The 23,419-nt window shown below is 36.8% G+C and overlaps 1 protein-coding gene across 2 annotated transcripts; it reads left to right on the top strand.

The window, feature by feature from the left end:
• Positions 1-484: 484 nt before the first annotated feature.
• On the top strand, positions 485-22,438 carry ARGLU1 (arginine and glutamate rich 1). Of its 2 annotated transcripts, XM_033104504.1 has the most exons (4): positions 485-1,075; positions 8,267-8,492; positions 10,758-10,841; positions 21,604-22,438. In XM_033104504.1, exons 1-4 carry the CDS (start codon positions 729-731, stop codon positions 21,766-21,768), a joined length of 822 nt encoding a protein of 273 aa, XP_032960395.1. In that variant the 5' UTR covers positions 485-728; the 3' UTR covers positions 21,769-22,438. The 2 variants fall into 2 exon arrangements, 1 of the variants encoding a protein (XP_032960395.1); XR_004422854.1 differs by lacking the exon at positions 21,604-22,438 and having other exon boundaries at positions 500-1,075; positions 8,267-10,329; positions 10,758-10,842.
• Positions 22,439-23,419: the final 981 nt, after the last annotated feature.

Below are 23,419 nucleotides of genomic sequence, written 5' to 3'. Positions count from 1 at the left end.
CCCATCACTAAAATGAGAATTAAAACGCCAGTTAATAAATGCAATGCACTTAAAACAACGCCTGGCACATGAAGCCCTACGTTAAGCATTGGCTTCCACTTATCAAAGCCTACTTTATCTCTTGTAAGCTTCACAACCACCTCATAAAATGTGGTTATCTCCATTGCACAAATGAGCAAGCTAAGCAGAGAGGCAAGTGATCTGGTCAGGGTCACTCTGACATAATTTAAGTCTGCCTGACAAAAGCAGCTCCTAGAAAATGAAGCAGTCAGTTCGTGACGAGGCAAGACTTCGTTCGCACCAAACATCCTACCAGAAAGCAAAATGCACTAAAGCAGAAACGAGGGACTCCAGCTCCCACGCCGCAGGCTGGCGCGGAGACTGGCGGAAGGAGCCGACCGCGTTCGGAAGCGCTCGCCTCGCCTTCGGCAAGGATCGTCGGGGGCGGGGCTCGCGCGACGGCGCGTTCCGCGCGTGGCATTGTGGGAAGGGCGGCCGGTGCAGCCCCGGCTGCCATCTTAGCAACTCCTGGTGTTGCGGCCTGCTCGTCGGAGGTGGCCTTCGTGGCGGCGGTCTACCTCAGAGAGTGACAGAAAATCAGCTGGCTGACAGTTTTCCTGCCCCCAGCTTCAACAGGACGGGCAGCCTGCGTCTGGAGGTGGAGGCGAGAGCAGCCAGGCGCGTGCGGGGCCCGAGGCCAGCGGTTAGTCACAGCGTCCCCCGGAAGGATGGGCCGGTCTCGGAGCCGGAGCTCGTCCCGCTCCAAACACACCAAGAGCAGCAAACACAACAAGAAGCGGAGCCGGTCCCGGTCGCGTTCCCGGGACAAGGAGCGCGTGCGGAAGCGCTCCAAATCCCGGGAAAGTAAACGGAACCGGCGGCGGGAGTCGCGGTCCCGCTCGCGTTCCACTAACACGGCCGTATCCCGGCGCGAGCGGGACCGGGAGCGCGCCTCGTCCCCGCCGGACCGCATCGACATCTTCGGGCGCACGGTGAGCAAGCGCAGCAGCCTGGACGAGAAGCAGAAGCGAGAGGAGGAGGAGAAGAAAGCGGAGTTCGAGCGGCAGCGAAAAATGTGAGCGCCCGCGGGGGAGGGGCGGGGGCCGGGAGGCAAGCTGGGGGGGGCGGGGAGAGAGGGGAATGGGGACGCGGGAACCCGCGCGAGAGGCTGCGGCACGGGTGTGTGGAAAGCCTCGGGCAGGACAGACCCACGAGTTGGTTGGGAAGGGAAATCGTGGAGCTTGAGCTGGAAAGGTTTAGCGGGGAGAAAGCGATTTTGGCGCGAGAGGGGAGGAGAGTGCCGGAAGTAGGGGGTGGAGTTCGGAGTGGGTTGGAGAGCTGCGTCGGCCAAGGGGCGAAGAATTAGCCAGTCTGAAGACGTGTCTGGAGAGTGTTTGCAGGCCCGCTGGAGAAGAGCAGAAAGGAATTAAGCGGTGGGATGCAAATCGCAGCTGGCCAGAGTGTTCTTGTGTTGCGGCTTGAATTGGGGACTGGGCTTCTCAGGAATAAGGCACTTGAGGTGCTCCGACAGTATATACCCAAAAATGCATTTTAATGTATTCCTGTTAAAATTATGTCTCGGTCAGTTTTCTCGGGTCTCCTCAGTTTTGTTTTGTTTTTAGAGGCGTAAAAACGAAATGCACAAACCTTAAGTGTACAGTACGATGAGTTTTGACGCTTGAATTCACCTTGCTAACCACCATCCCAAAGCCTACTCATTTTACTTTTAATTAATATTGATTATAGTCTTCTGTAGCAAACTTCGGTGCAATCCTGATACTCGTTCCCCCTTGTATACTTAGACACTTGAACATTCGCTTTTATTTTTGTGTTTTTTACATGCAGACTTCTATGTAAGGAAAATCAGAGTCACAGGTTCCCAGTTTGACATACTGTTTGGGTAAAATGTATTTCTGGAAAGAGCCACCTCTCAAAAGTAGGTGTAAATAATTCCAAACTAATGAACTTTTGAGTTTAAAATGTAGTGTTTGGTTTAAGACTATGGTACTCTGCTCTGAATATTCCTTCCTCACAGACCTATTGAAAGATAGGGTTAGACAAACGTGTGCACTTCCCCTATTTAACCACTATCTTCCTCAGTTCTTCATTGCATGTTTAGAAATTGCTCATGAGGCTGGAAAAACTGAATTTAGAATTTTCCTGAGATAAATATATGTGTACTGAATTATCTAGGGGTGTAAATTTTTTCTGCAGTTAGGTTTGTACTCTGTAGGCTTTCCAGCAGTTTGTTTCTAAGAGCAAAGTTATTAAGAGGTAGGAGACAGGAGCACTAACTAATAAATGTTATAGTGGAAGCAATACCTGGAGAGGTGTTTTGCTGCATCCCTTTAAAACATGCACAACACTTGCATCTTTCCTTAGAAATGTCAATTACACACACACACACACACGAAGTACAAGTAGTTTCACAACAAACCATTATTACATAGAATCCAGTTGTTTTGGTCTGGAATAAGATTAACTTAAAAGATGTTGCTCTCAAATAACTACCAACAGATGGACATTTAAAAAAAAAATAAGATATCTCTGAGATAATTTTTCCATGTGAAAACAAAGGAGCCCTCCAAAGAGTGATGATTTGCCATTCACTAGAAAGCTAAGCCTTGTAGGAAAAGTGAAAGGAAATGTGGTATGTGGAGAATAATTAGAGCCATTTAGCAAGCTGCACATTGAGAGCAGAGAAGAAATCCAGGGATGAAAATGAGAGAATAGAGCAGCTACGTAGTTCCAAGTGATAGAAAAGGCAAACTACCATTAGTACTTACCAAGGAGGGAGGGGGCAGAGCTAACAGCCACCTACCTGTACATTGAATTTCTGTATGCTCTGCAGCAGGCACTATTTAATGTGGGTCTAATGCCTTAGAAATAATGCAAAGGAAACAATGGAAAGACCTAGGTTTTGGAGCCATGAGCCATGAGAATTGGAAGAAGTCATATGTCTGCAAATCCCTGTTGGTTAGTTCATTCACCTAATATTTATTGAGCATTTAATGTGCCAGGCGCTGTGCTAGGTGCTGTTAATAGAAAGATGATTGGAACCCTCTCCAAGATCTTGATCTAGCTTGAAGATAGATACAGATAGGTAGGTAAGTACTAATTCCAGTGTGATTCAGTGACGGTGATGTGAGTAGAAAGGAAGCATCTTGGATGGGTAAAATACCTGTTCTCTTAAGTGGGTCACAGATAAAAGAAGAGACTGTCCAACTTAGGCATAGGAGGATATATATTCGTATGTGGACCAAAGGAGAGTCCCCTCTACCCCTGCCTGAATAAAGGGAGGAGGGGCAGAATGGTAAAAAGATGAATGTTATTGAAATAGGAAGTACTACAAGCATTAATGTCACGGAGTTATTAGGGACGTAAAATAGAGGCTGGGAATCATGGGAAGATGTTGTATGCCATATTAAGGAGCTTGGATTTCATCCTAAAAACAGGAAAGGCTTTAATTTAAGCAGGTAAATGTGGGAGCTTTTTTTTTTTTTTAACTTACCCTCTGTATAAGGATAGAACTCGTTACATTTACATTAAGTCTATACAGGAGTAATGTGGGAGCAGTAGTTAGAATGGAAAAGAGGAAAAGATGTACAAACCGTTTAGAACAAATAAAATTGGATGTGAAACAAGGGACAAAAAGCATTAATATTAGCTCTCATGTTTTTATATTGTGGCTATTACATCTCAGCCATCAAATGTTTAAGTAACTACTATGTGTCAGACACTGGTTAAAATGTCAGAAACCCAGTGGATAGGGGAGAGGGGAAATTCAAAGGGAATTTCCACTGTGAACACTAATTTTTTGGAGTTTACCTAAGGTTGGTATGGGGGACAAGCCTGGGGCAAACCTTGAGAGTAGACAGAATGACCCAGGGAGAGTGGGTAGAGAAGAGCAGTTGGTTCCAGGGACTGAAAGAACCTTAGGGAATGTTCCTATTCACAATTGGATGGAGGAAGACCAGCACATGGTAGAAGCAGAGAAAAGGTACCAGAAGAATGCCTATTGTCAAGTGTACCTTCAAGAGGTCCAGTGTGAGATCAGAGAGACAGCAAAGTTAGAATCTGCTGTTGGGCCTAGTTAAAAAGTAGTCTGTAGGAAGATTGGAAACCAGATTGCTTTGCCATTTACAATTCTGAGGTCTTAAATAAATCACCTACCTGTGAGCTTGATTTATCTGTGAAATGGAGATACCTGTCTTGCCTATTGTGAAGATAAGAAATATGTGTAGTGCATTTGAAGTATTTAGATAATGTTTGGCGTATAATAGGCCTCAATAACTAATGTTGTTTAATTTATGTACATGCAGCCAGATTGAACCTGATGAATTTAAGAAGTGGTCTTACAAGTTACAATCTTAATAAAAGGCAGACCTAAAATAAAAAATTTTTCTCATTTTGAATAGCTAATTCACATGGCTCAAAATTCAGTTCAAAAGCTCTCCCTCCTTCCTGTGCCCCATTTAGTGTGGTTCCCTCTCTCTCCTTCTCCTGCACCCTTCTTACCATGTTCATATATATTTCTTTGAGATGCTTTATGCGTAGTGTATTAACTGTTGAAAAAGTGGGCAGCTGAAAATGACTCACAGCAAATCAGGAAAGTGTTAATGGTGTAGAAATTTATTTTAGCCTGTGATAGCTAGGTTCAAATATGCTTAGTGTTCAACTGCATGACAGATCAAGAGCCTTCTAAAGTAGAATATCTAAACTGAACCTGGAATTATATGAGTGATTTTTTTCAAAGAATGCTTGAGGAGCTTGTTGTTAGAGCAAAAAGCAGCTTTTATGAGCAAATTTAGTAGACAGCTATGTATTTTGGAGGAGGCTAGGGTTTTGAGCCAGAATATCAGAACATAAAATCTAGTTGGTGATAAGAATTTTATGAATTTCTAAAAATAATTTTGGTATTTAACTCTTTGTGCATGTCTTTGCCTCTCACATTTATCCTGGAGAAACAGTGAAGGATAGAATAGTGCTTTAAGATCATTAGTTTTGAGAGTCATCTGTCAGTAACCAAGAGTGAGCCCAGTGAGTAAGTAAACTGCTTCACCTCAGGAATCATCAAAGATGTAAATGATGAAATAGTGTATAAAGCTGTTGGCAGAGTAGTTGGTACCTATTCAGTACTGAGTAACTGATGTTTGCTGATAGTATGAAGCAGTTCCTAGAAGTAAGCTCCTGGGGTTGACTTCGTACTCGTATGTTATAAAGACTTAAAATAATATTGCAAGTTGCTCTGTACAAAATCATACACTCTTAACAGTGCTACTGTGCTGGGCCCTTGCTGTCTTGTTTTAATAGTTGCCATTTTAAAGTTGATTGTGACTAGTGTTTAAAATACCTGAGAGCCTGGAGAAAATGGAGACCTGATGTTACACCATTTCCATTGAAAAACTTGAAGATTTGATTCAGCCCTTTCATCCGTGGCACAGAATTTTGGCAAGTGAATGGATTCAGCAGAAGAGCCTGAGGAAAAGATTAGAGAGATAAAAGAACTTCAAGAGTGACAACTCCTGTGGCAAAAATTTTTAAGGCATGGAGAGGCAATGATATTCGATGATACATCTTTTGAAAGATGCTAATGACCAAAAGGATTCTTTTTTCCTCCAAAGAAATTTTCAATGCCTCATATGAAAGTTAGCCTAATAGCTTTTTATCATTAATTATAATACATTTATCATCAATAAAGATTAACTCATGCTTAATTCAGTCGCACACATGACCATTTGTTTTCTGAATTTAGTGGGGGAAGGGGAATTAAACAATATTGAACTTTAACTTTTTCAGCACTGGATCTAAAATTTGATTTAAAATTTGTTTCTGATTTACTGAAGTACCAGTTTTAACCTACCACGAATAACAGCAACACCACAAATTACATTCTTGATAATCCTTGTAAGGGAACAGTTCTGCTGTGGCACCCTGACCTTGCCTGTCTCCATGTAGGACACAGCAGCAAGGCTTAATTATAGTCATAGGGGGCTGCCCTGTGGTTCCTTCAGGAAGAGAGAGATAAGCAGCCTTGTGAGAAACTCTGGTAGGCCATTTCTCATCCTCCTTGTTTCAGTTGAGCTTGGGACTTTCCACTTGCCCTCCCCTTCAGACTATAAAACTGCTGAGCTGTAGTTAGAATTGACTCTTGATCAGCAAAGCAGTCCACTGCCTGTGCTTGCACTGCCTGTCACTTGGCCTCTGTGGTTTGGTGTCCATCAGTGGGAGCAAAGACATGGGGAGCTAACACCATGTTGATCTGGCTTTTGCTGTAAGTCATGAATTTATTAGGCTCCTTTTCTCCTTGTTTGCTTGCTTGCTTAGCTATGGAAATGTGGCCCCATTAGCTGTAGTGCTATTGCTATTACTTAGGGACTGGTTACAAAAACCCTGAATATGTATAAGGTCTCTTAGATCTTTACCAAATTCCTAATTTGGCAACTTTTCTACAAGATAAGCTAGCCTAAAGCCTCACCCCATTCTTTTACCTCTTTTTTACTTTATGTGGAAAGTTGTAATAACAACTTTTACATTGTTCTTATTTAAAGAGTTAAGTTGTACCATTTTTGAAATTTTAAAATATTCTTCTTAGGCTTCTTTACATTTACTAATTTCATAAAAACCAACTAGCAAAAGTGTGTGTGTGGGGGTGTGTATACTTTTAAAACTTTGTATTATGAAAACTTGCCAACTTGTGCAAAAGTACAGAGATTATAATCCTAGTATACCTATTCAGCAGTTGTCAGTTGTTTCATATTTCTCTCTTTCTGGATGAAGTAGATAAACACAATTTTTGTGTTTGAAATGTAGCTTAATTTCCATTGAAATCGCTGCCTGATTATGTCCTTTTGATATTCCTGGCTATTCATTTTTAATGTTGGGGTGGGTATCTGTTCTCTTTTACTGAATTGCTAGAAAGGCTATTTGAAACTAGCCTAATGCTATATTTTATTGTAAGTTAGAGCATGTTAGGCTTTTGTATTTCTTCTTAAAATGAAAGTCATTAATAGTGTGTAAGAGAGGAAATATTTAAGAAACAAGCAACAGTCTTCAGAATGGGTATTCCAGATATCTAGAATCTAAAAGAAATGCTTTCTCAAGTAGCTACTATCTCCTTGACAGAAATGTGTAGAGATTTTAAATGTAGATTTTAAATGATTCATTCTGAAAGGAATCAGAATGTTAGATACATAAGTAATAGTTGAAAATGAAACCACTTGAATGGGAATTGAATCACCCCCCAAAATAGAGTTGAGTTGACATGGATTGGGTATTTTAATGGTCACTTAGAAACTATAAAAATCTTTATTAAACAAAGAAACTAGTAAAATTAATTTTAATATATTCCCAATCTATCTTAAAATATTGTCAATTAAAGTCAAACAAATGAGACCTTTTGTATTTTTCTTCATACTGATCTTCAATTCATACTAGACCCTTGAGTCGGTCATATTAAGTATCAGTGGTATAAAATGTGCAAGGTTTCCACTGTAATGCCTTGAAAAATGTCAGTATTTTCAGCACAGAATTTTACTTTGAGTAAAGCTAGTTAATATCTAAATGGGGTTAAAATAACTAAAACAGTATTGTGCTTCATTGGATTTTTAATAGAACTGATGATAAGTATATTTTTTCATCTACTCTCATCTCTACAAGAGCTTTAAATTGAACTTTAATTAATGAAAAAGTACAGTAAAGTGTATAAAATTCAGAACCCGAATAAGGTGGTCTTATTTTCACTAAAAGCTATACAACTAATGCCTTAGCAGCTTGAGTCTCTTTGAGTCTGCATTCGGACATTGTTTGGGGGTAAGGAAGGGGAAAATTAATTTAGCTGGTCTAATTGCTTGCTACATCATGATTGTTCCTGACTTCTCTGTAGCTCAACCCTTAGACTGGATGGATTGGCAAGTGAGCAAATCCATATATTTAGCAGCTTGTCTTTTCATTATAAAACTGGTAAGAATAGATTTCCTGTTTCAGATTTACCATACATTCCTAAATTAAAACTGATGAATTAAGCTGTTTGTACTAGTTCTTGTATTCAGAAAGCAATAGAGAAAAGAAACATGATTTTATATTTCTTTGAATTTCTGTGTCACTTAATACCTTGATATCATTTCCTCGAATGTTACATGAAAATGAATTGTAAAATCATAAAAATATGTATTCAGGCTCAATATTTTACAAATTTATAACTGGTTTCGATTTTTAGGTTTATGTCTTATATTATCTAAGTCATTTTTTCCACTTTGTTTGCTAGTCGGCAGCAGGAAATAGAAGAAAAACTCATCGAGGAAGAAACAGCACGAAGAGTGGAAGAATTGGTAGCAAAAAGGGTAGAGGAAGAATTGGAGAAAAGGAAAGATGAAATTGAGCGAGAAGTTCTCCGAAGGGTAGAAGAAGCCAAGCGCATCATGGAAAAGCAGTTGCTCGAAGAACTCGAGCGACAGAGACAAGCTGAACTTGCAGCACAAAAAGCCAGAGAGGTAACGCTCGGTCGTTTGGAAAGTAGAGACAGTCCATGGCAAAACTTTCAGTGTCGGGTGTGCCTCCTGCTCAGTTCAGAAAGAGATGGAATACAGACTAATTCCTTTCTCATCTAAACTTAACATTGCTGCGAAAGTTAATTTTTTAGCCTATTCAGAAGTCCTGACTGATATTTAAAAGTGATTTTCATAAAACATATTCAAGGACACTTTGATTTAATGGAACTGGCTTACATATTTGAGAAGTGTTTGAAACTTTTGCCATGGCTGCAGGACTTACATTCTTCTTTGGGAAGGTGGGGGGACACAGGGAGTGGTAAAGGGAAAAGGTTAAAAATCCACCTGTGGTTATGTATTCTTTTCTGTTTATCACTCTTACTACCTAGACTGTGAGAGGCTTTTTGCCTTCAGTCAGAGTGAAAAGAGCAGGGCCTAACATTGAGTGACAAAAGCACCTGCTTTTGATGAATAGGTTTTCTTGCTCTTTTTTTCCTTCTTTTATCCCTCACCCTTTACCCCAAATTCTGCTTCAACACAGTGGACTAATTCTAGCATTCTGATCATAAAGCCCTCCATTTTCCTGATGTGTTTTCAAAGAATCTGTTTAGGAAAAATGTCCAGATTATTCATCCATTTTTTTAGTATCTACTAACAACTCCTTTTTTTCTCTAGAGAGTTATGAAGGAACAGGTTGTCCTTGTCTGGAGTCAAGCTAAACACAGATTTGTTTTTATCAGCAGCTGGAGCAGAAGTTGAAAATGTCTTTCTGTGAGACAGTAATTTGCTACTGAAGCTTTATGGCTTATTTGCACTGATTACTCCAGGATCCTAAAACTTGTTGAAAGTTGCTGAAACACTCAAGGCAAATGACTTTAAAGCACTGAGTGTCCCTCAACATAGTTTGCATAATGAATATGAACTCCATTGCTGTGTACCACAGGAAATCCTATAGTTATATTTTGAATTTAAATTACATGACTCATTGTCATTTTTAATCTTGGCATCATTGTGGACAAGTTGACATTAATGTCTCTGTTTTCCAGTAAGCTTAGCTTTTCAAATGTATTTTCCCTTGTGCTGTCTTTAATTAGAGATACATGTCTATGTTTGGTGGATATCAGACTATGCAATTGAATGTATAAAATTTGTATATCAGCGCTTTTAATAATGAAGATATTTTTGGAGTAATGGTGCTGTCTTGTAGCGAGTTATTAATCATAGGAAGATTTTTTTCTCTTCATGTGCTTTTTGTTTCATATTAACAATTTTTTTTTACACGGACACAACCCTCTAACAGTCTTTCCAAATATTAAAATCATTTGACTATGTATGCTGTGATCTGAACACTGCCCAAACCATCAAGCAATCTTCATATAGTTTGCATTATAAAATCTCATTAAATTCTCCAAAAAAAAATAAATTACAGAATTTTATTTCCTGACCATGCACCCCCTGGATTCCTGAATTTCAGTTCAGACTGTAGATGACAAGATAAGCTGCCTTTAGAAATTGTCAACATCTGAATGTTAAGTCCATTTTCCCCATGGAAGAAGCCCTTAGTTCCATGAAGTATGGATTACCATTTGTATTTTTCACTAACAGTAAATGTATTTTTCTTATTAATTGTTTGCCTTAGGAATGATGAATTACATTTTTTGTTCCTTCTTACCATAAACATCTGCATTCCTCAGCTCAGCCTTCCTTGTATGTTGTTTCTTTATAAATGGTTGAGCTGCTGATGCAGGTATTGCCAAGCTAACAGTACAAATCATTTTAAAGAGGAAGCTGGCGCGTATGGCAGCCGAGGAGCACACTCTGCAGGACACTGGACAAGACAGTAAATATTCAACTTTTAATGCTGATTAAAGGAGTATAGGTAAAGAATACGTAGGTATACATAATTGGTGAGACAAATATTCACTTTATTTATATTTTATATTATTTTTTTAATTTGGTAAATACTATCCAGTTTTGTAGTTGTCCTTGTTGATTTGTGTGATATTAAAGTATTAGTAATAATTGTCAGGAAACTATCAATTAGGGAGGGTTTAGTCGGTTGCTGTTTGGACTGGGAGGGGTGCTTGAAGAAATATAGTGTTAGAAACAAATTTTAGTGGCTGCACAGTTTATCATTTGTCAGACAGAGGTTGCTGTAAAGCTACCCTATAAGTCAGATCAAAAAAGTTCAGAGGAAGATTAGTAAATATTTATCAATAAAAATAAACATTTTATTTTTCTAACATCTTAACATGTCCTCCCCTTTAGGAGGAAGAACGTGCAAAACGTGAGGAACTAGAGCGAATACTGGAAGAGAATAACCGAAAAATTGCCGAAGCACAAGCCAAACTGGTATGTATAAAGCATATGTGAATAATGTTTTATTTGGGTTTTTTCCTTTGAATTTCGTGGAAGGATTTCGTGCTCTGTAATTATTTTTAGAGTTCTCTGCACCATTTTAAGGGATTTGGGGCGGGAGTGAAATAGTTGACTAGATTTTAGCTGCTGTGTTCCCCAATAATCTGTTTGGAGGCAATTCAGAAATTCTAGTTAATTTGAAGAAAATTTCAAAATTTGCAGTGATTTAAAATAGGTTTCCTGAGGGGAAATTGAACAATCTTTATCCCCAATTTTTTTCTATCCTAACCTCATTAACACTTCTCCTGTGCTAAAAAAAAAAAACAAAAACAAAAAAACAAAAACAAAAGCTTGGAAGCATTTAAACCAATGTATAAGCAACATTTCACTTTGCATTAGTTGCCTTATTGCCAGGTACTAGATGGAATGAGTAGATAGTGTATATTTGATAGTAAGTGTACCAGATTAGTAAATTCTTTTTCCTATTCCAAGTTTACCATCTAACAAGAAATACAGAGACTTACTAATTATAGAATGGTATAGAGATGTAAAAGGTGATGTAAAGCCATTTTTAAATTTTAATAAAGAGGTTAATACAAGAATATTGAAGTGATCTTTTAAAAATAGGAAAAAGAACTACAATGAAGGAAAAAGCTAGAATTAAAGGACTATGGATGTAATTAACCAAAAAAATAAAGGAGGATAGCCAGGCATTATTATATAAGGAAAAATACCTTTTCCCCATGAAGATGGCTTCTAGGAATTCTGTAATACTTCAACGTAAGACTAAGTCAGAGATGGAAGGAAATTTACTTAGGATGAATGGGTGGTTAGTGCTATTCAGTGCCCAGGAATAAAGACATGACCCAGAAGGGACTTGGTTCTAGACATCTCGAAAAGTTCTGTCTATTTAGAAATGTGTTGAGAATAATACAGCCATAGGAAGACATTTGCTATTAAGTCATACTGATGACTAGAGGGAAAAAAGCAAGTTATAAGCTCCAGTTAAGTAGTTTAGAAAAATCAAATTCTGCAACTGTTTATAAAGGCATAGAAGAACATCTGAGAGGCTCTAAGTTATTAACAGCGGATCCCGTTGAGACTGGGAATGAAGGAGGACCATAGATAATGTGTCTATAGTTAATATGAAAGTAAAAAAATTTAAACCAGGGGGGTAGTGGGTTCTAGAGCGTGATCTTTTAAGAGATAGTGTATCCCAGAAAGAGCCAATATTGGAAATACCTAAGCAACTTAGAATGAATGACACAATGAATACTTACTTAGTCACTGTCCTTGTTATTTCAAAGGCCATCATGGAAGGGGAAGGCGTAATCCTGGTTTTTCAATGAAGGCCTTAATATATGCTTAGGTAGAAAAAGCTCTGAGTGAAATGGATAAAGAGTCATTATAAGATGTATTACTACATGCTCTTTAATAAATATGTGAGAATGCTTATTTAGTGATTGCATGTAAGGAGAAAATCTCAGTGCAGGTGGGAGGAAGTAAGAAAGTGTGAATCTTAATTTGAGTTTTGCATATTGAGCTTTGAAAGGTAAATACAGTCTGGTTTGTAAGGCATGGATATTTCCAGAAGAGAGGAATACTATAATTGGTATTTAAAACATTGACGCAAAATTACCAAGCAGGTAAGATAGCATTTCTGTTAAGACATAACAAGAGATTGGATAGTATAGTGAGTTCAGGTGGGTAGGCTGGAATGCCATATAGTGACTTCTAAAACTTAGTATGCCCTGCCGAGATCTTGATCCCTTCTGACCCTGGGGTGGATGTACCTAGGTGCCAAGGGACAGTTTGGCCTCTTTATATTCCTCTGGTAGTCTTTTTTTGAACCTAAAAATAAAATTTTCTGTTATAGAGCAGTGCTTCTCAAGTGGTGATAATTGGCCAGGTTTTGTTTTGTATTGTAATTCCAGTTTGTGCAAAATTAAGATGAATTATTAGAAAAATGAGGCCAAAATCTTTATAAAAGCTTCTAAAACACTTATATACCTTGTTGTGGATCTGTTCATTTGCACTGTCACTGGTCCATGGGCTGTACTTAGATTAGCACTGTTCTAGAACATTTGAGATTGACCTAATGGACTGCAGTGACACTATTCTGATTTCCTGTTGTTGATAAAACTTAGGTTAAAAGGTATCTTAAGGAAAAAAAGTTAGCATTTGAAAAATTTTGGTGAGAATTTGGACATAATTAACTAATTTGCTTCTTGTGTTTAGTAAAGTTAGAAGCATAAGAAATTATTGTTGATGTTGGAGAAAATGTTTTGGTAGTAATACGCTTACAGGGAAAGTAGAATACCCTCTGTGCAAGAGACAAAAAATGTTATTGTATAAAGATGCAAGGCACGTACTGAGGTTTCTTTCATTTTTGTTCTTTTCCTCTCAATTTTTTGAGCATAGCTCATTAATCTTTATACATGTTTATTAAGAAATATTACATAAAATATATTGAAAACCGCATTAAAATAAGCATTAAAATAATGCTTCATGAAATAATAAATATGCTAGAAATGCTCATTGTTCTACATATAAAGCAAGAAGAATTGGGATGCTTTCTCATGAAGAAAGAAGGCGTATTGGTCAAGCTTAACTATTCGCATCATCTATATTGAGAAACTAAGAGGTTTAAAAAATAATTTGGAGATAAAAATAGATAAGACATTCAATTCTCTTAAAGAATTCAGTGTGCTGATTGTGGAGACATGGACAACTCCGCGAAACATTTGGTAGGTGGGATGGATGTGAGATGATTGATGTAATTGCCCTGGGAGCCTTTGTGGAGGAGATACGCCTAAGCTGGGTCTTGCTGGATAGTTAGAAATTGAATTTAGGTTGGGGACATGTCTTGTGAGGAAAAGAAGGAGGTCAAAGGCCTTTCAGGAAGTAGAATTAGAGTAAAGGCAAGAGTGTGTGGGATCTCAGGCTAGTGGGAAAAGTAGTCGCACTTACAGTAAACCAACTATGTGTATAAAAAGTTTGTGTGATAGTAATGGGAGGTGAGGTTTTGAAAGCAGATTGAAGACGGAATAAAGTACCCTGAGGGAGATTTCTTAAACATTCTAATCATGAAAAAATAATACAGCAGTCAGTATCTTACAAAAAAATAAAGAAGACAAACTCCCTAATAGGGAAAAAAAAGAGTGCTGTAAAAGAGGAAATACACACAAGTAGAATGAAAAGTAGCTATAATAATTTCCTGAAAATATATCCCAACCTCAATAGAAAAACAAAGAAATGCCCCCCTTTCTTTTTCTCTAATACTAAATACCAAATGAGAAAAGACTTTTTTTATTGGCACCAAGTGTTGGCAAGGATGTGGTGTAGAGTCCTTTTATATAGCGATCCTGGGAGTTTAAATGGATATGACCATTTTAGAAAATAACAGTAAATCAGTAAATGTACGGAACCTTAAGGTAATTCTACTTCTAAAAATATATCTCATGGACACTTAATCAGATACAAATAAATTTACACACAAAAATGTTCTCCCCATATTTAGAATTGTGAAAATTTCCTAGGCTTTTAGATAAATAACTCATACATTGGATTTTTCTGTAGTCATGAAGTATTTGGTAATACAGGGACGAAATAGCTAAAATACAGTATTATCCTAATTCGAAAAATATATTTGCACATTTTATAGATGGGAAATATGCCAAAGTGCTAAGAACAGTTATTTCTAATTGGTAGACATATATGTAACTTTATACTTTTCTCCAGTGTCTACATTTTCTATAGGTAATGTATATCACTTTTATGATCACATAAAAATATTAATGAAGAAAGTAAATTTAAACCACACTGTCTAACTTCTAAGTAGATTCTTGTGGCTGAAGTTCAAAGATTAATCCCAGTAATAATTAATAAGGAATTCATTAGCTTAGCTACGTGTTCTCTCTCATATGAGAATCATGCTAAGTGCTCTAGACTATTGTTTATCAAGGTATTTGATGTTATCTGTCCATAAGGAGGCAAAAAACTGGCAATAGACATACTTGATTTATAAAATCAAATCAGAATTAATCTAAATGTGGCTTGACTTGGCTTTTTTGGCAGATTGGTTGCTAGTTCTTGGGTTAGTACTGGCAATGCACAAGTATCTTCAAATATTTAAAAGGCTATTTTAATATAATGGGGAATTTTTTTTTTTTAATATTAAAAAAGTAGCACTTAAATTTTTAACTACTAATCCCCAGAACCTGTGAATGTTACCTTATGTGGCCCCCAAAAAGTGTCTTTGCAGAAGTGATTAAATTAGGGATCTTGAGATGAGGCATTTATCCTGGATTATTACACGTATCCGTATATCGTGTTTCCCCGAAAATAAGACCTAGCTGGACAGTCAGCTCTAATGCATCTTTTGGAGAAAAAATTAATATAAGACTCAGTCTTACAGTAAAATAAGGGTCTTTCTAACATGATATAAGACTGGGTCTTGTATTAATTTTTGCTCCAAAAGACACATTACAGCTGATTGTCCGGCTAGGTCTTATTTTTGGAGAAACACGGTAAGAGGGAGGCAGAAGGAAATTTACCATACAACATACCGGAGATGCCAAAGACAGAACAGAGAGATTTGAAGATTTTGGCCTTGAAGATTGGAGTGATGTGGTCTGAAGCCAAAGAACCCTGGCAACCACCAGGAGCTGGAACAGACTCTCCCCATGAGCCTCCAGAGGGAGCAGGCCCCTGCTGACACCTTGATTTTGGTTCAGTGATACTGATTTCACACTTATGTCCTCCAGAATAATTTTACGTTGTCTTTGAGCTACATAGTTTGTGGTAATTTGTTAATACTTAAAAATATGTAAGTGGTTTTGGAATTGGACAGTGGGTAGAAGCTGGAGGAGTTTTGATGCACATGATAGAAAATGCCTAGATTACTTTAAAAAGCCTACTGGTAGAAATATGGATGTCATAGGGCTTTTGGTTAGGATTCAGAAGCAGATGAGGAACATGTTATTGGAAACTGGAGGGAAGGGGGGAGGTCCTTGTTATACAGCGGTAGAAAACCCGTCTGAATCGTGTTCTACAGTTATGGGAGGCAGAACTTTTAAGTGATGAGCTTGAATATTTAGCTGAAGATGTTTCAAAGTGTTGAAGGTGAAGTCTGGTTTGTTCTTTTTTATAGGAAAATTTGATAAGAGATAAATTGAGGAAAGAACTGATAAGTAAAAAGGAATGAGCGCTTGACGTTTGGGGAAATTTTCATCCTATCTAGATTATAAAAGATGCTAAATTAGGAGGTTCACGGTTCGAAAAATTTTCTTTGAAAAGAAGGCCAAGGGTATGGCTGGACAGCTTTTTTGCTAATGCTGAAGAGATTATGCACGATTCAGGTTTCCTCAACCACTTGAGCAAAATCAGGATTAGATGAGATTATCCAAGAATGTCTAGAGGAGCCTCTGGTATAATGGCCTGACATACATGGGAGACCCAGTGTTTTTGAGGATGTTATATCAGAAGAAACACTGCCAACTTGGACTGAAAGGAACAGAGAGAGGACATGATGAAAGGCTGTCAAGTCTCCTAACAGATACCGCTCACATAGGAAAAGGTGATACGAAGGGTAGAACATGTCCTTGAAGATTTGAGTGATATTTCTATAAGCCAAGAAACCCTGGCCACCATCAGAAGCTGGAAGAGGCAAGGAACAGATTCCCTCTAAGAGCCTTCGAAAAGAATGTGGCTTACTCAGAACCTTTATTTTGTTTCAGTGGTACTCATTTTGGACTTCTTGCCTCCAGAATAAATTTTTATCCAGTTTGTGTTAGTTTGTTTCACCAGTTATAGGAAACTAACATACTTGTAAAGAGAATGGGACATTTATAGTAGAGTGAAGATATATAAATTGGAATAGCACAGTACTTAAAATAGGTAATAGTGATAGATTTACACATTTTAAGAGAGAAAAATATGGCATGGCACCAAATGTAAATGCCAATTAAATATTTCATTTGAAATGAAATGGTGGAAAAGTTAAGTGAGGATTTTCAATCAGTGAGAGACTTATTCCCAGTTGATAAGATAAAAAGTTGATTTAAGATTAATACGTCTGGGTGACTGTTAAAAAAAAACTTTCTGGATGTTAATGTATTGACATTGTGTAGGGTGGCTTGAAGGACAGAGACTGGAAACAAGCCACTGAGGCCAATCAAAGGATAGGGGCTCGAATTGGTAAGGTGGCAGTAGAAACTATAAAGGGAGACTAGGTAAACTAGGTGAGTGGTAAGGGTATAAAGAGGGAGGAAGAAGACAAAAAAGGAAGTGAAGGAAAGTGTTGTCAGAACCAGAGAAGACCTGATGTAATCAAGCTAACCAGCCAAGGATCACCAGACATTTAAGGAGAACTTAATGAAAGGGAATGAATGACCAAGACAAAATAACTCACCTGAAAGAACAGAATGAAGTTAGGGTACAGAAGATTAAAAGAACCACATCTAGTGAGTACAGGTTTTTGTGAAATTTTAGGACATGAATGATAAAATCCTGAAGGTATTAGGTATCTTTTTTGTCTGTTACAGGGCATTCTCTCCAAGAGTTCTGTACGACAGTGCTTTTGTACCCAATATTCCATGCCAAGTTCAACTATGTTAGTTCAGTTCTTTATGAAGCAATTGTCTCCACTTTAGGTAACATGAAATCTCAGATGTTATCTAACATTGAATTTTCTAAAATATATTTAAGGTTATATAGGTAACAAAAGGGGGATTAAATTGAGAAGAAAGGGGGCTAGAAGGGGTGGGTTAGGTGGTGGTATGAATTCTCTTTAGATGGTAGCTAATGGTATCCCATAATGATAGTATATACCCTAAGGATGTAACTGTTAGAATAAGTAAATTGCCATGGGCCCCTGGGGGAGGTTATTCTTTTACCTTGTACATGAATAACTTTAGAAAATTTCACTAATACATGTTTACTAAGGAGAGATGGATATTCTCCAGCAAATGGGGTCATCAGGAAGGAAGTAGCATGTCAGACATTTACTGCAGAGGGAGATCAGGTTTTAGAAGAATACCTAACAAGTAGGGTGTGGGGTTATACCAAACCAATTTTTCATCACGAGAGCCACTATATTAAAATGAGAAACGGCTTTGGTTTTTGCTCAACTAGTCTTTCTATTTTATTTATTTATTTATTTTTTTGCCGAGTTGTAATTAAATAACATTTATGCTTAATTTAAAACTATAATAGAACAAAATACTTATATGTAAAGACAGGGTATTCACCTGTTCAATTCTTTTTTAAAAGTTACTCCATCATTAAGTACTTCCAATACACAATATGCTTAACACTGGGGATACCACTGTTACCTATAGTCCTAGAGAAGTTATAGCTCCCCCTCTAGACACAGCCATACTTTTATCTCCTATATTTGTAGACCTATATGAAACTGAAATTCTTCTTTTTCTTTATCGATGTAAAGGTAACTTTGGTGCCATTGAATAAGTTTTCTGTCTGTAAAGAAAGTTATTTTAACAATCTTGTTTTTAATTTTTTGATTTGGTAATGGGACCTCATGATTCAAATTTTTTTAGAAAAACAGTAAAGTCCCTCTACTTTTCCCCATCCATCCACTTCCCATTCCCATCACCAAAAGGTATATTCAGATATGTTTTTTATTTTCCAGAGTGTAAAATACATATTTAGGCAGATTTTTTCCTCCCCCTTTTTTCCGTAAAAGTAGCATATGATATGTAGTATTTCATACTTTGCTTTTCTCACTTAACGGTATAACTTGGAGATTTTTCCATTTCCATATATAGGGGATCCTTTGTTTTTAAACAGCTAATAGTATTTTGTTTTATAGATCTGTAATTTAATAGTCTCATTTGTGAACATTTGGGTTTTTCAGTCTTTTACCAACTATATTTGCAATAACCTTGTTCAGTTTTGCATGTTTACAAGTTCACTTATAGAATATGAGCGAGAAATTTTTCTGGAGAAAAATAAATTGCTAGGTAAAAGTATTATGAAAATGTAATTTTAGTAGATACTGCCAAAATACTCTTCGTAAAATAGTATTTGGTATTATACTATTGGATTTCTATTGATATGATAAGGTAAAAAATGTTGTCTCTGTAATTTTAGTTAGATTTTTCTTATGGGTTGAGGTGATGTTCAAACCATGTGCTCCCCAAGAATTCTGATCTGCCTTCCTAGGGGCTGAATTAGAACCTTAGGGAAAAGTGAGCCTGGGTGTTTATGTTGGTAAGCGTTTCCCAAGCACATGCTGCACACACACTAAGCACTAAGAGTTTTTACTATACCTTGATTCGGTTGTACATGCCAAGCTCTTAACCCTGAATGTGTGATGATTTATTAAAACGGGGGGTAAAGTAATTGGCATTGATTTCACTAAAGATGATCAAAAGCAGATAATTCTTCCTGGTGTAATTATCAGTGAAAGTAAGCAAGAGAGGTGATTTGAAATGGATTTTGATGTACAGGTAGGATTTTACTAAGAGAAAAATGGCTTGAACAAATGAGAGGGGAGGCAAGATAGGATAATTTAAGAGTATTTTAGTAGAAAAAAAGTTGGAAAGAGAGAATAGAAAATCCTAAATAATATGCAAATTTAGGAAGGTAAGCCATATTCTGTGCACACTGAAAATCATTGAAAGTTTGAGGGCATGAGAGAAAAATCAATGCTCTAGAAAGGTGAGACTTGCAGCATTGTGTGTAGGATGTGTCAAAGGGCAAGACTGGAAACTGGGAAATCATTTTAGGTTTTTAAGAGATGTGGGGCCCTGAACTGGTATGGTGGCAATGGAAATGGAAAAGGAACTCTAGATGAGAAAATATAAAAGAAGATTAACAAACTTGATGACTGTTTGGTTGTGTCAGGGAAGAGGGAGGAGACAAAGTTAAGCTATAGGATATGGATGGCAGTAGGGAAGGTAGAAAGGATTGATGTATTTTAGGATTATGTTAGAGGAATTTATATCTTGAATGTGTTGAATTTTGAAAGTACTCAGAGGTCTCCCAGGTAGTGTCCGGTAGCCAGCTGGAAATGTAACTTAGGAAAAAAATCTAAGATAGAAGACATATTTCTGAAGATAGAGGATAAAATCCAGCTCTGTGTTGGATTTTCCACTTTATGAGAATTCAAAGGCTTAGAAATAATATGAAATCTCCTTTTCCATCTTGGTCCCACTATTTTTAATTTTCACCTCTGACCTTACTTGATTATTGGATTTGTGCCACACTCCACTCCTCACACCCCTGTACTATTTATCTTCTACCTTTTAGTCTGACACCACCACCACCACCCCTGTATTAAAGTAAAAAATAAAACAAACCTCTTTGTGTTAATTATGTATTTAAAAATTGGGGATTTTCCTACCCCCAAGAGAAAATTTAAATGTCCTGTGTTGCAAAGCAGAGTCCATCCCTTTCCTATCTTCTTCCTGTAATAAAGCCTGTAATTCAGTCACATTTTCTATTCCTAAACCTAGCAGTGCAGACAAACAGGAGATTCAAGTTCAAGTGAACAGAAGAATGAATGAAGAGGTCACTAAACTTACTGTTAGTTTTGATTTTCTAAAAAATAATTTCAGTAAAATAATGGAGGTGGAAGTAATGACTCCTTTAAATTTGAGTTTGAGTGGGAATAGGAAGGCATTCAAAGGATGCAGTGAATGTTTTAAGATCGAGGTCAAATAAGAGAAAAGAGGCAACTCAGTGATAACAGATTAAAAATTCAAGCGTTAGAGCAGATTTTCTCAACCTTGGCACTATTAACATTTGGGGTTAGATAATTCTTTGTTGTGGGGGGATGTCCTATGCATTGTAGGATATCTAGCAGCATGCCTGTCCTCTATCCCCTAGATGCCAGGAGCCACTTTCCCAGTTGTGACAACCAAATCTCCACACATTTGCCTAATGTCCCCTGGAAGAGAGGAGTAAACTTGCACTGGGTTGTGAATTAAAGAGGTGGGCATGGTAGCGTTGGTAGGCAAGAAAGAGACTTGATGAAGGAGCTCATTCATGAGAATGGCCTGCATTTTCTTGGTAAAGAGGAGAAATCTGTAGAGAATATTGGAAGGAGTTGGTTGCTTGAGACTAAAGAAGATAAATGCACTGGACTGCAGGAGTTATGCAAGGTTTCCTTTGAAATTAGATAGCATTTTAATGTCAGCCAAGTCGAAAAGGGTTTCCTAATATTTTTCTCTGGGGGGAGGGGAAGGGGGTCTTTAGTATTAATTGGCTGTATATTACCAACATAATGTCCCAATTTTTCCTATAATTTTTGTATTCCTGTAATTTTGTAGGGATTTTTCCTATAATTTTTGTATTCCTTTCTAATTATAAATCTAGTTATAGTAATAGGTAGATAACATACTCTTGAATAAATCCATGCTTTGGTTTGTAATGGACAGTTTGTTAATCTGATGTACTGAAAGCGTAGATGAAAATAGATAACAGGACAAAATCTAGACCGATTTCAAGACATGATTTGTAGAAATTTCCATTTTCAAAATATATAAGTGCTTTTCTACAGTTTCTTCATATATTTTTCATAACACAATCAGAAAATACAGGAATAATTAATAAGGAGTTCTTTTCTAACTTCTCAATATTTTATCTCTCACTTTTTGTATGACCTTAAGCAAGTTTTATTAAATATACTATTGTATATTCGTATTGATTGTTCTCACCTGATTTCCCAGATACCTACTAACAGAAGACATGGAATTCATGGAAATTTCTAATTTTTACTTTTAACTTCCAGGCTGAAGAACAGTTGAGAATTGTTGAAGAACAAAGAAAGATTCATGAGGAAAGGATGAAACTAGAACAAGAGCGACAACGTCAACAAAAAGAAGAACAAAAAATGATCCTGGGCAAGGGGAAGTCCAGGCCCAAACTGTCCTTCTCATTAAAAACCCAGGATTAAATTGCAAACTCTGAACTTTTTACAAAGAAAAATGGGAAAACTTTGTATTGTAGCTTCATGTTGAAGTGGTTTTTTTGTTTTTTTTTTTGTTTTTTTTTTTTTTTTTTATTTGGAAAATCTGGAAAGTTAGCTTGTTCTAATAGGGGCTATGCTCTGTAATTCCTTCCCCCCCCCTTAACTTCCATTAAGTCAAATCCTTATCAGATCATTGTCGTCTTCTAAAAAGCGATATATTTTTCACCTGTTTGGATTCTATATCAGTGGTCTGAAGAACAGATCACTTTATAAACTATAGATGGTCTGATAAGGTTTTTACTGACCCATGGACTTCAGAGTTATACTCTGTTTAATACATCATAATGCTGGTTTTGCTGACTTTTTGTTTTTTTATATATTTATAAAAAAATAAAAAGTTAGTAATTGCATTGGAAGCTCCCAGGGTGTTGCTGGACCTATGTGGTGTATTGTTAAGCCAGTGTCCTCATGATACTGTTGCTCTTGGTGTTCCTGATACAGGTAAGGAAACAGTTGGCCAGCTCTAATACAAAATATACATACAGTTCAGTATTGTCTTTGTTCAATTTGTTTTTATTTCATTGACAAAATCAAACCAGCATTCCCCATTGTGTAAATAAATGATTTTGCTGAATAAAGTAAAGTCTTAAATTCATATGTTGAAGCAATTTTTTTTAAAGTTCTGTTAAGTCTTAAAGAGGGTGGTTTACTTTTTGATGGTCAGCAATTTAGAAATCCTAGAACTATGCTATATTTCCTCTCATTTATACTTTTAACGTAGGATTTATATGTGCATTAAATATATCTGTGAATTAGTATTTAGTGGCTATTTTTACAAATATGCTGATACAGCAGTTAAGACATCAGTATTACCTTTAAGAAAAACCAATCACCCAGAAAAAGATTTAAATTCTCAATCCTGTGCCTCTGTTTTAGGATGTAAGTATTATCACCACAAATTATACTTAAAGACTAGAAAAATGCTTTTAAAAATTTATAGAATCCTAGATTATTTTCAACGTGGGCCATCAGAAAGAATTTAGCTTTGTATTTTCACAAAAGGCTAAGGTAGTCAAATCATCTTCAGTGTAGGGTACTTGCACGTTTATTTTGGGGACAAACACATTTAAACTTACAAGTTTTTGTTTTTGCATGTGATATGGATGACTTAACACTTGAATCTGCCTCATTTATCTTTACATACGTTTCTTTTAAATCTGGTATTAAAAGAGTCAAGAAAAGGACATTGATATAAAAATGCTACCTGAGTTGCATAAATGTGTCATCAAAGTAGAGGAAATGTTCTCCAATATTTTTGAGACAGTTTGATCAGTCTTTAAAAGTGAAAACATAATGAGATGACTAAATGATAGATTATTTTGTGTGTGCATGCTAAGAAAAATGCTATTGCTTTAGTTTGAGCTCTTCAATGAGTCTAATTGTGGTAAGGAACAATAAAATCAGTTTACGTAACTTTAAAGATAGAATTTTAAATAGGCATGAACTGTAGTGAGAACTGACTTAGTAAACATACTTATTACTCTAAAACACTCAATTTTACCTAAATAATATAAGTTGCTTACAAATCATTTTTTAACCTCTTAAGTATAGGTTAGTTCTAATTTCGTGATTCTTA

Source organism: Rhinolophus ferrumequinum, chromosome 4, assembly GCF_004115265.2.
Source record: "Rhinolophus ferrumequinum isolate MPI-CBG mRhiFer1 chromosome 4, mRhiFer1_v1.p, whole genome shotgun sequence".
Lineage (NCBI taxonomy): Eukaryota > Metazoa > Chordata > Mammalia > Chiroptera > Rhinolophidae > Rhinolophus > Rhinolophus ferrumequinum.
The sequence above is the reverse complement of the archived record's forward strand: the minus strand, read 5'-3'. Positions and strand labels throughout refer to the sequence as shown.